The sequence below is a fragment of the Podarcis pityusensis genome (genome assembly GCF_964106645.2).
Source record: "Podarcis pityusensis genome assembly, chromosome: 2".
NCBI classification, from domain to species: domain Eukaryota; kingdom Metazoa; phylum Chordata; class Lepidosauria; order Squamata; family Lacertidae; genus Podarcis; species Podarcis pityusensis.
The window spans coordinates 80,181,872-80,196,349 of record NC_138029.1 but is presented as its reverse complement, the minus strand read 5'-3'; the positions used below and the strand labels follow the sequence as shown (position 1 = coordinate 80,196,349).

At 40.8% G+C, this 14,478-nt stretch overlaps 1 protein-coding gene across 6 annotated transcripts in view; it reads left to right on the top strand.

The window, feature by feature from the left end:
- Positions 1 to 35: 35 nt before the first annotated feature.
- IQSEC1 (IQ motif and Sec7 domain ArfGEF 1) overlaps positions 36 to 14,478 on the top strand; it is a 309,426-nt gene continuing 294,983 nt past the window's right edge. For 3 of the 6 annotated variants that reach the window (XM_080996705.1, XM_080996704.1, XM_080996698.1), the window contains exon 1: positions 49 to 352. In XM_080996705.1, coding sequence (XP_080852831.1) covers positions 75 to 352 — 278 coding nt within the window. In that variant the 5' untranslated portion in view covers positions 49 to 74. Of the gene's footprint in view, positions 353 to 14,478 lie in introns of all 6 variants that reach the window. The other 3 variants (XM_080996703.1, XM_080996702.1, XM_080996701.1) reach the window with 2 other exon arrangements.

The following is a 14,478-nucleotide window of genomic DNA, read 5'->3' as shown; positions in this document are numbered from 1 at the left end:
CGGCCCTCTCGGCGCTTTGGCCGGCCCCCGGGGCCCCCCGACGTGCGTGGCGGGCAGCCGGGCTGGCCGGGGCCATGGAGACCCCGGCGGAGAACCCGAGCAAGGCGGCGGAGTACCTCAAGGAGCTCAACAAGATCATCGAGACGCAGCAGGAGCTGCTGGAGAAGCAGAAGCTCCGGATAGACGAGCTCGAGCAGCAAGTGGCCAAGCTGTATCACGAGAACGCCCGCCTGCAGGACGAACACCAGCGGCACCTGGCCACATGCAGGCTGCTGCTCCTGCAACAGCAGCACGCGGCCCTGCCCGCCTTGCCGCCGACGGGGGACCTCCAGGAGAACGCCAAGGATGAGAAGTAAGGAAGCGGGGGCTTGCAAGGGACGCCTTGGGGACGCGGGGTGGTGGCAGCTTTGCCAAACGTACAAGCGCATCTTGGAGTAACTGTGGTGCGGTATAGCCAGGAAATGTTTGCAGTGGGTGAGAGGTTGGAGGTCCGAGGTAGGTACCCAAGGGAGTTTGGTTACCTACGGCGCTACTGGAGGGTACTTGGCCTCCGTTCTCTCTGCCCCGAGGGTCGTGGGACAAACGCAAGGAGTGAGGCAGGTTGTGCGGCTACGACTTCTGCGGAATCGACACCCCCCCCCCCGACACACACACCCGGTTCCTTTTGTGCTTAGGTATCTGCTTTTACTTGGTTGGTCCTTGTTCTTGACTTCTGATAGATGCGAGCAGAACTAGGAGGAGGCAAAGCAGCGCGCAGTTCTCTGGCATCCGCCCAGTCTTATTTCGCTTCAGCTGCAAGACTGGCGGAAAGCTGCAGCCTCCGACTAAATTCAGATTTGTTGCCCACCAGGGCCGACGGGATTACACCGGAGTTAGAGCCTCGAGTCTTGCAGAGCTTGCCTGCAGGGGAAAACAAAACTGCCCTAGCGCTGGTCATATGTTCCTGGATCTAGGGGGCTTCCGAGAGAAAGAGATGTTTGGGAAAGGGATGTGCAGAATCCCGCCGGTGCTTCCTAGTTCAGGAGAAGGGGTTGTGCCTCTAGTCCAGAACGAGGCAGTGTGCTCAGTGGCGTTTGGTTGGTGACTCGGGAGGTGGAGTGAGGAAGAGCTGCTGATCCTGAAACTGACAGAATGACGGTCAGTAAACATTGGCAGGTGGCCACCCCCTTCCAAACTGTGACTAGTTCAAATCTAAACTTGTTGATCTTTGGAAACCTGTTTGCTCTCAATCCTGAGTCTATTTACAGAGTGCTTTAATCTTTAATTAATCATGTACTGCTCACTGTGCATGGGGACCTGCTTAAATGCATTACTGCTTAAAGTAAGGCCAATTCAGTAGTAGTTAAAGAACTACACATGCTCGACTCTCTCTACCTGCTTAAAATAGAATTTAAGTAGGAATGGAAAAGCCCATTTCTTACTTACCTTCACAGATTGAAATGTTTAAGACATTGGTTATCTGGCTCTTGGTATCAGGCTTGGCTTTTATGGTTCATGATAAACTTTTGGAAGCTCTTAAAAAAAACACCTTCCTCATCAAACTTTTATAGCTAGCTGCTTGGTTAGTTGCAGTATAGTAAGGAAGAAAGGAGATTTGGAGAAGAATATTTCTGCTTTCTGGGTCTGCATTGGTTCATTGATTTACCCCAGAATGAGGACCTGGGAACACATGTCTTCCAGGTTGTGGTTGGCTTCCAGCTTTCATCAACGCTGGCCATTGGCTGGTTGCTGCAGCTGATGGAAGTTTTTTTTGGGGGGGAGGGAGTCCAACAACATCTGGAGGGACACAGGTTCCCCATTCCTGAGGTAAATTGAATTAAAACCTTGTGATTGATAAATGGTGTCTTCACAATTGATTTTAGATCATATATCTAATTAACTATTTGTGTTAAAGTATTTATTGTAATGGTGGTGACCAATGTTAGATGGCACCTTAAAAAGAGGCATCCCCTTCTGAGTGAGAAGGCAGAAGGTGCCTTCTGATATGGCACCTGTTGTGTGACACACATGCACATAATTTAAAAAACTAATCACTGTATGTTATCCTTTAGAATGTATGCTCAATGCCACAATTGTTTTTAACTTGGGTAGAATTAATTACACGATAAATTGATGTAAACTAATACTTGACTACGAGGGCTCTTTGGTATGCAGTTAGAACCTTGCAAAGGAAAGTGAAGGCTTTCTTGTACTAAGGTTTATATACACGGAGTGTGATGTTCCAAATGTCCTGTAGAGACAGCAATACGCATTTATCAAGGACAGATCATCAAGAAGTTATTTACATTCCTGCAGCATACAAAAGCTTTTGGTTAAACTACTTGGTTGCATGGATATATTACTAAAATTATACATTACTTACAAAGGTCATAATCTTTGTGTTTGATGCTGTGTGTACAGATACCATTTTAAAAGAATGAACTCAAAGGGATAGTGTCAATTGCTTATGTGCAGAGCTGATTTCAACCAGGGAGTTAGGTTGTAGTGGATTATCTAAAACGACACTCTGCTCTTGTTACCATGTGTTATTCGGTCCCCACAGCTCAACTCTGTTTGGCAGGCTGTGTGTTTAAACTGCACAGTGTAGAAATGTGTTTGAGACTTCTTGTTCATATTTTGAATCTTGTCAATGCTCGTATCCAATTCCCCCCATGATAATGACACCCCCCCCCCAAAATTAGATAGGGTGACATGCTTTCTTTATGCAGGGCAGTGCTATTCATTTTAGAAAACACAACTTCGAAGAAACTGTGTTACCAGTAGCTTTAAAACGAATGGACCAGAAATGATAAAATGGTTTGAAACATACATAATAATAATAATAATAATAATAATGGAATATGCCAATGGGTGTGTCAGGGCAGCTCCTTCATCAGTTGAAAGGGCATGTGCCTGCTGGCAGGGAAGAAAATCTCTTGCTTTCATAACAAGGGGACTGTTTTCAAAACTAAATTTAAATGAAATCCTTCTAATCTAGCAGCTGAGAGTTCCTTGTATAAAAAGACTGGGCTGGAGACCTTGAGATGGGCTCAGATAGCCCCCCTCCACACCCCAGGTTCCGTCTTGCCAAGTGACATGCTAGAAATCATTTACTACAATTTGATAAGGTATTTCTCTTGACTTGCTAAGGGAGCAGCCTCTGAGCTATGGCCTTGACGACTCGGTCTTTTTAAGTCTCTTAAGTGGATTTGATGTTGGGATCAGAATTAATCTGGGATATTTATGGAATAGTTATAATCGTTCTGAGGTATAGTCTGAAGAGCTCAATGGGAAAGTCCAGATTGCCAGGCTTCTGCAGTCCTGTCCAACACGTAGAAACTCGGGGGGGGGGGGGACGGATAGTGATGCCTGATACAGTGCGAAGGCATCATGGTAAGATTGCAAAGTTTTGGGAAGGAAAAACTGGTTCTCTTCTGGGTCTCAACAAGCCATCATCTGCCTTGTTGAGCAATCTTAAACTTCTAGGAGCTTCCCACTTTCAGTGTCAGCTGTTAGAAGCTCACCTAAAATGAGAATGCCCCACCATCTGATGCGTTCTGCATATTCCATCTAGGGCAAGAATGGGAACTCCTCACTGCATTCAGCTGGCTGTCTGGATCCCCTCCTTCCCCTCTTCTCTGTGGGGAGGAGCTAAATGGGAAATGATTTTGATGTTGTGCAAACTGTATAACTGGAAGAAGATCAAAGCAAAGGGAATGCTTATATTAGAAAAGAAGTAGACTTGTGTTTCTTGCAAATATGCTGCAATCTCTATATGCTTTTTGCATTTTGAAGTTTGATGCTTTCAATAACTATGATTCAGGACTTGCAGGTCACCTGTTCGTTAATGTTAATTTGCAAGCTTTTAATGAGCTTTCAGACAGAAAAGGTGCTGGAGATCTTTGGTGAAAATTTTGAAAAATTGTGTGGTGAAAATGGACAGTGGAACTTAAGTGGAGTTGTTAAAGAATTAAATATATGGGGAATATCTTTGTGTGTGTGTGTGTGTTGACCTGCCTACTTTTGGGTTCAGCCCTATCCACTACTGGAATGTGGTCTTCAACGCTGGAGAAATTTGGTCCATGGTCCCTTAAAAAAGCTGGTTATCCCAGATACAGGGTATAAGGATGGGAGCAACCATAGCCCCAACAATTTTTATTGGCTGCTTTTACAGTTGCTTCCCAAGTTGATTTCATTCTTCTTCTGTGTATTGGCTTTACCCTGAGTCACGCGTCTACTGTCTTAATATTCCGCCCCCATGGAAGAATTCCTGATAATAATATTTGAACTGGTGTACCTTTTTCATGCCACAGCTTCCCTTTCCTTTCACTTATCCCCCCCCCTTGAGAAAATGCATGCACAAGAGACATACATAAATATATTACAGCATGCAGTGGTACATCTGGGTAGGCAAGAATTTATTTATTTATTTATTTATTTATTTTACAACATTTTTACTCTGTCTTTCTACCAAAGCATTTAAGGCATTTTAGAAAATTTGCCATTTAAAAGATGATTTAAGAGAAGGAATGGGCAGATTTTGGTATCAACTCTTCCATAGTGTTTCATAATGAAATTACATAATGGCTTGATTCAAGAGGCAGTTCTGGGAAGAGACAAGTCAAATGGGAGGTGGTCCCAGCAGGAAGCATCTTGCTCTGATGCATCGAAGTGGAAAAGCTGTTGGTGGAAACAACAGCATTGGTTCCATTCATTAAAAATGTGGTCCCTAGTTAGATCACAGGTTGTTATGAGGCATGTGTACATTGTTCCCAGTTCATTTAAAAGAGCCATGGTGGTGTAATGGTTAGAGTGTTGGACTAGGATCTGGAAGAGCAGGGTATGAATCCCCACTCATCCATAAAGCTTGCTGGGTGAAACTGAGCCAGTCACCATCGCTTAGCCTAACCTGCTTCACAGGGTTGTTGTGAGGATTAAATGGGGAGGAGAAGCATGTGCACCACCTTGAGATCCTTGGAAAATTAAGGTAGTGTATAAATGTAAAAATTAATAAAATAAAAACAGGAAATTCTGAAAACAAGAACGAACTTATGGACATATCTTACAAAGAAATGTATAGTGCTTTTGAAGGCAAAGAGGATTTTATAGTCGCTAGAAAAACAATAAGGTCCTGCAAGATTTTTCAGAACTAGCAGTTTGCATGTCCAAAGGACTTCGTGTGTGTGTGTAGTGGTGGGGGAGAGATAGGCAAGCAATGAAATGAGCATGTTTCCATAGTCTCATTTAAAAAAAATTTTAAAAAGCAGGGAATACTTCAGTACACTGATACAACATTCATCCTCACTCCATTCACTGACTGCTTGAGCAGAGTTGAGTAATCTCAAGTGTGATGGGGCAAGAGGATTATTTTCTCAACTATAGAAAACTGGTGCTCCCCCCCCCCAGGCCTCACCCCCAGCCCTCTGCAACTACGGTAGGTCCAGGGCCTTTCTCTCAAAAGCAATACTGCCATCATGCCTTGTAAGTTAGCAGGAAGCAGTTTACAGTCATACTTACAGTCATACCTTGTTGCGTTTGTTTCACATTGCGGCTTTTCGGGTTGCGAACACGGCAAACCCAGAAGTGTATACTTCCGGGTTTCACTGCATGCGCAGAAGCGTTCTGCGTGCTTCGCACATGCACAGAATCACTCTATTGCGCTCCGCGCTTGCGCAGAAGCAGTGCTCTAGTTGTGGACTTTACGGGGTGCGAACAACACCCTGGAACAGATCGTGTCCACAACTGTACTATATTCTAAGACAAGAAAGATTCTGTTGTTGGAACCTGTACCAATATGGAAATTTTCTTTTTGACTGGCCTTTTCTAGGCTGGAGTCAGAGCAGTAGGGAGAGAGCTGTTATACTCTTTCTTGGCATTTAAATTGATTCTAGCTATAATAGTCCCTCATAATTCCCACTGAGGTGCAGTCTCTGAGTGGAAAGGAATGGACAAGAATTCTCCATCCCAATATATCATAAAGGAAATAAAGAGTAATACTACTGACTTCCCATTATTGGGACTCTGGAGAGAAGGAAAGTGTTGTATTATGTTTACATGTTACTGTGACACAGTAAATAAAAAGGATACTATACCTTCCTGCCATAAATTGTGATAAGAGAATCCTATTCTTGCCAGAGATGTTGAACAGATATATGGTGAATGAATGTAGAAGGTTTGGGTTCAGTCTGCAGCATCTTCAGTTAAAATGATCTTGGCTGACACGTGATGTCCACTGGTCTTTAATTTGGGAACTTTAGCCTTATTTCTATTCTGATATGGCCCCCAATAAACATACGTGTGGAAGTCCAATTGCTTGCAATGTGGATGTCAGTTCAAAAAGTTGCTTGAAGTTACAGACTTGAAGGGTAGAGTTGATCAGCGCAAACTATTTCTTCCAAATGGCCCTAAAGCAATTTAGGAGATGAAACGGTAGGACGTCAGATAAATTATTATTACTGCTTAAGACTCTTCATAGCTGCATTTCATGGTTCCCTAGCTAAATACTAGCCGGTTTGCCAAAAGTGAGTGTCTTCTGGCTCCCTTTATGCTTGGCAGGAGATTCTCGGCATGCTTCGAAGTACTTGCTCAGCTTAAATGCCAGAATGGAGCCAAACACTTCTGAAAAGCTGATTGCACATTGCTGATTAGCAGAGGGGGCTGATCCATTAGAGCAGTGCAGTGCTGCCCCACCAATATCAGCCCGTCCCCAGCTGGTTCATGCATGCATATTCATTACTTGATTAACACAACTTCTGATAATGATTTGTTTGTGTGACTGAGACATCACAGATCTTAATACTTGCAGATCATCCAATGTTACATCAGATGCAATTATTTTTTGAGGAAATCAGTTCACTTCTTTTGCCCTTTTTGTGGTCTACAGACTAATATAGCTGTTTCTCTGAAACCTGAGACTGATAGTGAGTTTTCTCTCAGTTTATGTCATACTAAGGATAGTTTCACATAAGGAAACGCAACATGACCTTTGCTTCGCACATTACTTTGAATGCAAACCCAGCATGGACCAAAATGCTCCTATCTCATTGCATACGCCTCTCTGGTATCTACATTAACCATACAACATTCACTTAAATAGTGGGCAAGAAAGGTTTAAAAACACTCCATGGTGTCTTTAGCTGGGGTTTCATATAAGTACAGGAAGGTGGGTAGGTAGCCTATGGTGTACCTAGGAGTTTAGAAGAAAAAGTCTCAACTTCTTTCTTTTTCTTTTTAAAGAAACCAGTGCAGAAAGAGTTCCTTGAAAGTTAAGAGGCGCTTTACTTAAAAAACAAATTCTTTGAGTGTTTTGCATATTCAGCATCCTTGGCTTCCTGTGCTTCAACTAAAAGTCAGGGGAAGACTTCATGAAGAAAGTATTCCATGGGGCTTTTCCAGACCAGGAAATGCAAGTGGCTGAGGAGTCTGCAGAATTCTGGATAAATGTTTAATAGAGAGAAAAGCACATGTACCACTCAATACCACCTCAAAATAATAAGGTAAGCTGAATCACATAGCCACTGAGTTTCTAAAGTGATTTGAAGCACCTTGCAAAAGAGAGAGGAAAATGGAAGCCTCAAAACTTTTGAGAATCCCCCCCCCTCCAAAAAATAATTATGAGCTAAAAGTGGACCTTATCTTAGGGTTGCCATATTTCAAAAAGTAAAAACCACTTTCTTCTTCTTCTTCTTCTTCTTCTTCTTCTTTACATAAACACAATTTTTAGATTGACTTGCCTATGCTCCAAGAGAAAGCGCCGCTTTTCGGAAATTCCCCCAGCTGTCAATTTCACCTTTGAAATCCTGATAATGTCCTACCTTATCTACATTTTTAATAACTGTAAGCTTGGAGTAGAGTGGGGAGGAACAAGGTAGAATATTTTATCTAAAATTTGGTAGGGGAATTAGCATCACCAAATAGACTTCAATCTGCCTCACATCAAATTCTTTGCTTCCTATTTTTAAATTCCAGTTTTTTAAAATATTTGATGGAAGAGACCAGCTGCTTGACCAGTCATGTGTTTCTTGTAATGCCAAGAAAGACAGTTAACTGAAGACAGTTACTTTACTTTTCCGTGTATGACTAGGTTTTTTTCTTTAAAAATCATGCAAAAAAATGGGGGTCGTCTCATACATGGGTAGTGCATAGGGTGGACATTTGATGGGTTTCTGCCACGGCTGTTGGCAGCTATTGTGCATGTTATTGGTTGCTGCATCAATGGGCGGGTTTGATTGGCTGATGCTGTGGCAATTGGGCGGGCAATTGGCAGCTTGTGCCGGCGTGGGGACTGATGAGAGGTGGATTTTGCTATGCGTGCGGGTGAGCGATTTTTTGGCAATCCCCCCCTTAAAAAAGCTCAACAAGTCTGTGCCATCTCCCCCCATTTTCTTAAATTTGAGTCCCCCCAAATACAAGGAAAAATACGGTAAATAGTTACAATTCTTTGCTCTCTTGGGGAAGTTTCAGTAGGCAGACAATATCCCAAACAACTTTCAGTCCTGCTTCACTTTGTTCAAATGTAGTAAGTAAATGGCTATAAAACTAACTTCACAATAAACAAAGGGAGATGCTGATGGACTAGCTGATTGTAAACCTTCATTAGGAGTAATGATCTAATATAGAGCAATAACAGTAGAGGCTCCTCGGGAGCTGAAGCATAATTTTCGGTCAATCTAGTTTACCTAGAACTGGGGAAATTAGATTACAGCAAAGCATTTGACAATCTACAACTTCTTTAATGGTATAACATACTGAATATTGGAAAATAAGGTTTGCTTTGTTTTGAATTGGACCTATTCTGTTAATGCCACAATATATTTTATAAATGTCTGGGGAAAAGGTTAAGACTCTGTAGTTAGTCTTATTACAAAACTGTGTTGTAATTTTTAACGTACAAATTCAAGCACTGTTGGTGACTTGATAGGTTTCTGCAAGATGAAAAGGTCTATTTCTTCAATAAACTCCTTCTGGTAACTTTGTCAGTTTTCACGTGGAGAGAAATCAGATCAACACACACAAATTGGTTCTAAGTAAAGGCTTTTTACTAAAAGAAACTGATAATTTTCCTTCACTTTGTACCACTCCATTTCTTCCTGCCTCTTCTAAATAAAAAGAGATGGCTTGATCACGTTTGGAGCAAATAACACTTTTATCATACGTAGAAATTGAAGCTTTGACACTGTATATATGGCACTGAGTATGACTGAGGCGTGCAGTGTGAAGCACAAAGATTGGCGTTGTCTGACTCAACTGACGCTTATGAATCGGTACCTTTAAAATTAATTTAATGACATCCTCGTCTAAAGAATGCCTCGAGGCTTATAAAATTAGTTTGTGGTTCACATCTCACCATTAGTACTAAGTGCTAGTATTACTGACAGTCTGAGAGGCCTCACACTACATTAACAGTGAGATGGCAAAGCAGGCTGAGGAAATGAATGTTACTTTCCACTGTGTGCGTATATGCTTAAAAATGAATGAATCAAACTTTCTAGCAATAGCATTACTACAACTCAAGTCATATTGTGTCTTCTCTCCTAAGCGGTGAAGCCAGGTCTGTCCCCTGTGCAGGGTAGGGGACATTTAAAAGATGCCAGAAACCTATTGGGTTCTGCTCGTGGGATGCTATGCTGCAAAAGGCAATTTTCACAAACTCTGTCATCATCCCAGGAAACCCCTGAAAATTTCATCAAGAAAGTTGGAGGACCCTCCAGTATAGTGGGGTGGCACTGGAGAAAGGGGGAGTTAATGAAAATTGCCTCTTACTTCTGCAGTCACCTCAGCTGTGTGATAGTCCACAAATGGAAGGAGCCCTTTTCGTTTGCAGAATGGCATGTCCAGATCAAATCCATTGATTCAGAAAGTAATCTAAAGGTCAATATTACTGTTAAAAACCTGTCAAAATTATTTAAAAAACCATGTTATCAGTTGTAACTTAATTGTGAAATATTCAAAATTTAGTTCAACATGCTGAGCGCAATCGAGGCAAAACAAAGTATATGCAAGTCCTGTTTTTGAGGGATAATTAAATATGTACTTAAGTCTTTTTCTCCCTTTAAAATCAACAGAACCTACAAGTGCTTATCAATACCATCTGTACTGATTTATTATTTCAGTTGAATGCCAATGGTTCCTCATCCCAGTGAGAGAGGATCACCTAAGATCTACCATAGGACAAGAAAGTATTATTTTTATTATGCTTTTGACAGAAAGTAAGATTGCTAGGTAGTCTCTACCAACAATTATAATAATAGGTTCACTGAAATGAAAGGAAGGAAGAAGTAACTCAGTAGGCTACCTGTTTTGGGTAAGAGATGCTTCATTGTTGTAATAAAGGGTGTTTTGTTTGAATGATGCAGATGTTTTATAATTTCTGCTCTTAATGTTAGTAACTGTAAATCACATTTATAGTTACTACAATGACTTGTAATAATTTCCTGAAGCAAGGTATTTCTTTTGCATTTCAGTAAAGTGGGTTAGGTAAAGTAGATAAATTTATTTTATCTCTGCCTCTGTGCCTGCCAGATGGTTAGAGCTCCTTGAATGCTGATTCACTACATAGGCAAACCGGCTATTAATGAATTTATCTTCATTAGTATGCCTTATTAAAGTGTAATTTACATTATTAAAATGTAGTACATTTATTATGTCAATATTTCATGTACCTAAATATGTTGTCCAAAATGTCACGAGGTAGCACATGGGTCTACAGGATGAGAGCCCTAAAATATATGGAACCTGGTAGTTACAAAGGAAGTGCAGTTACAGTTAATGTCACTAGTTGATGCTAGTAATAATAGAATTATATAAGATGTACGTATTAAACAAAGTGTTATTTGTTCACTCAGCAATCAAGAGCCTGTTCTGTTCTGTTCCTTCATACACGATACCCACAACAGAACGAGCCCGAAGATGATGTTTCCACCTGGACTCTAGGTTACTTCTCTGTAGCCCTGCTTTTATCATAAGTCCTTTTATTCCCTCTTGTGATTCTTTCATATGACATGGTTTTCAAAGAAAACACATCCATTTAACATGGATAGAGTATGTTCTGGCAAATTACCCTGTTTGAGTATTAGTGTTATATCATCTGATTGACATTGAAAAGTATGTTTGACTAAATAGTTAGGCAAATTTTTAGAGAGAGAACTTGAAGAATACTGTGAGACTAATTAATTCAGTATGTATTACATATCTGCAGTGTTCAGCTAATGTTTAAGTTAATGTGCAATGTGGGTTACTGATGCCAGTATACGTAAGAAGCTGATAAAGGGAAAACTGTACTTCAGAAAACAATTCAGCAGAATGACCCTTGTTAAAAGATACTGAAAGCTAAATCTTTTTGTTTGTTTGTTGCAATACCCTTTCTTCCAGTATGAACATCCATTTGTCCTTCAGTGCTGAGTAGAGCAACTCCTACAAATCAAACTGATTTAACTGAGTGGCAAGATAGAAAATGTGTTATCTTTTAATTGATCTGCTTTAACTTTTTGTGATATGCTATTACTCTACAATGCACTTCAAATATGGGAAAAGTAGGCTAGGAACCAGTGCAAAACAATACTTTCCCTGGATCCTGGGGAATGAATACACAGTGAGACTTTTAATAAAAGCCAGTGATTCCAGTATTTTGATACTTTTGAACTTGCTTTCCTAGATCCAATATGTCCACTACCTTCTGCATTGTGGTTGCCCCTCAATTACTTGCTCCTACACATTAAATCATAAGGTGCTTATCATGTGGATATTTGGCATGCAAGCTCTCATCCTCTGTTGGGACTACTGATGCATTGCAAGTAACTGCATGATCTGGCTTGTGCATACGATGCAAACATTCCTAATTATTGGTGATGCATAGGAGCCAGGTATAGGAGAGCAACTTTGTACAGTGGTACCTCTGGATGCGAATGGAATCCATTCCGGAGCCCCATTCGCATCCTGAAGCAAACGTAACACGCACATGCGCGGGTCGCGTTTCGTCACTTCCGCACATGCGCGTGACGGCATTTTGAGCATCTGCGCAAGCGGCAAAACCCGGAAGTAACGCGTTCTGTTACTTCCGGGTCGCCGTGGAGCACAACCTGAAAACGCTCAACCTGAAGCGTATTCATCCCGAGATATGACTGTAATGGCAACCCATGTTAGAGAGGTTGCAAATGAACTGGACTCCAGATTTGCAAATGATTGACTGTCAGATGTAGTGATTAAATCAAATAAAGTGTTTCTCTTTAAGAGAACAACTAAAGCTGTGGAATCTCACAGGCCAGATCTCTTGATTTTAATAGCTGAGTGTAATTGGCATTCCTGTTCAGAGATGCAGACCTCCCAAAGCCATTTGGGATGAAGTATTTTAGTAAAAACAAGCTCAGGCTTGTTTCTGAAAACTCTGTAGGCAGATCAACAAAACATGTCTGACTCTAAGGAACCTATCTTTAGGGAACAAATTCTTTTAATGGCAGATGGTGGATGCAGTGCAGAGAGTGAGAGATCTCAAACTACTTTTTTAAATGGATGCTGCCAAGGGAAGTAAATTATTAAATTTAAAATGTGATGAATTATTAAATTCTTGTTGCAATCCAGCAGTACAAAAAAAAGTGGTCTTAATAGATGCTATTTGAAACCAGGAAGGCTTTAGTCATTTAATGGCCAAATGGGTTTACATTGTTGGCCATTGAACTACATTCAGTACAAGCGAGGGTCATGGCAGGGATCCCAAGGGGCAGGAAAAAACATTCCTAGAAGGATTACAACAGCATGTGTAGTAGTAATGGGGAAGTAAGCTTGCCAGAAAGTCTTGTGTAGGCTGGCGTAATGGGCACAGTTCATAGTCAATACCGGTAACTTGTAATGGACTGAAATCCACAAGCCAATTATTTAAATCCCAGTTGAAGTCAATGGGATCTAAGCAGTCTAACAGTGTTGAGGATTACAGCTGGGGCGCCTATCTGAGCCTTCTATGGAAACAATACTCTTACAGTCTTTATGCAGTAGAGCACAGCAATAAGATTGAAAACCTAGTGTATAGTGTCTCATTAAAGCATGCATAGGAGAGCATTTTTCCCTGCTTCCTGTCCAAAATTTCTCATTGATAAGAGACCTTGGTCTATTATCTTGCTCTACAGTTTTGTTTAGAAAACAGTCTTTGCCCATCAGTTTTTCTTATCCAAAAGGAAAGAAAGCTGGCTTGGCATAGGGTTTTATAGAAATAACTTGAATAATACAAGTACAAAGATGTTCTCATAACAGTCAGTCAAGTGATAATCAGAACTCTTGTATGTTCTGGCTTCAGTCTAAATGGCAGTAAAATGGAGTTTGCCAGTGTAAAATCTCGGATAATGCACGCTGTGTTTTAAATTGTGTATTCTATGGAGAGTTTTCAAAATGTGAACTAATTGGCATTTTAGGCTGCAATCCTTTGCTCGGTTGCGCAGGGTTGGATTCTATTGAAATAACTCAGATTTGTATGTATAACCAATTGCTGGGCTGCAGTTCAATTTGTAACTGGTAAATTTTTAGTTCAATATGTATACAACCATAGTTAGTAATATAGCACTTGCTGTATTATTTTTATGAATCACTGATTCATGCTCCCTCTGCTGGTTTCACCAGCAATATTCCATCATTTTGAACTGATTTTATTATAATACATTATAAATTGTAATGTGAGTGAGTGATTCTGTTTTAGGTTTCATTTTGCATGGTGTAGCCTACTGAGGTGCTTTAGATAATAGGTTGAGAATATTTTATTTCTTTTCCAAGCCTATTTTAAATTTTGCTAACTCAGATTTGGATATGGGGGGGGGGAGTGTTATTAAGTTCAATTCAGTAATTTGAAAGGTAAGTCAGCATGATGTAAGACTAGCTTTTCTAACTATGCTTTATTTACAGTTGGCTTAAAGGATACATTTTCTAATGGTATCTTCTGATGAGCTCATAAAGTACATCTTTGCAATAGCTCTGTGGTGTAGGTTAAAGTGGAGATTGTGACTAGTTCAAGGCCACATAATGTTCTTTATAAAAGTGTGAAGCTGGGCTTCTCACATGCAAGCTTAACACTCAGGTCACAATTGAAGTGTGTTGTCACTGCCATTGTTGGTTGCAGAAGAGAAGTACCAGTAGATCTTGGAGGTTAAAGCCAATGTCTCATTTTACCACTGCTTTTTCGCTAGGTAAGGAAACGATTAAAGTTCTGCCATCTTTAGAAAATTAATTCTCTGTCACTCTGATTGTATGAAAATCTAAAACAGTCTCCTCTAGAACTGTTCTCCAGCATTGCCATTCTAGGAATATGCATTTGCTGCCATTGATAACCTATTTGGAACACATTTTGAAGCATGTTGCATGTTGTTTAGTGGACTAAGAATGGAATAAGTGTTAATCAAGAGCTGGATTGGATAGTCTATGGTCCTCTAGGTGTTGGATTCCAATTTGCATCAGCCCTAGCTGATAGTCATGTGTGATGTAAGTGTTGGGATTCGCAGGATACTGAGTAAGTCTGCAGGC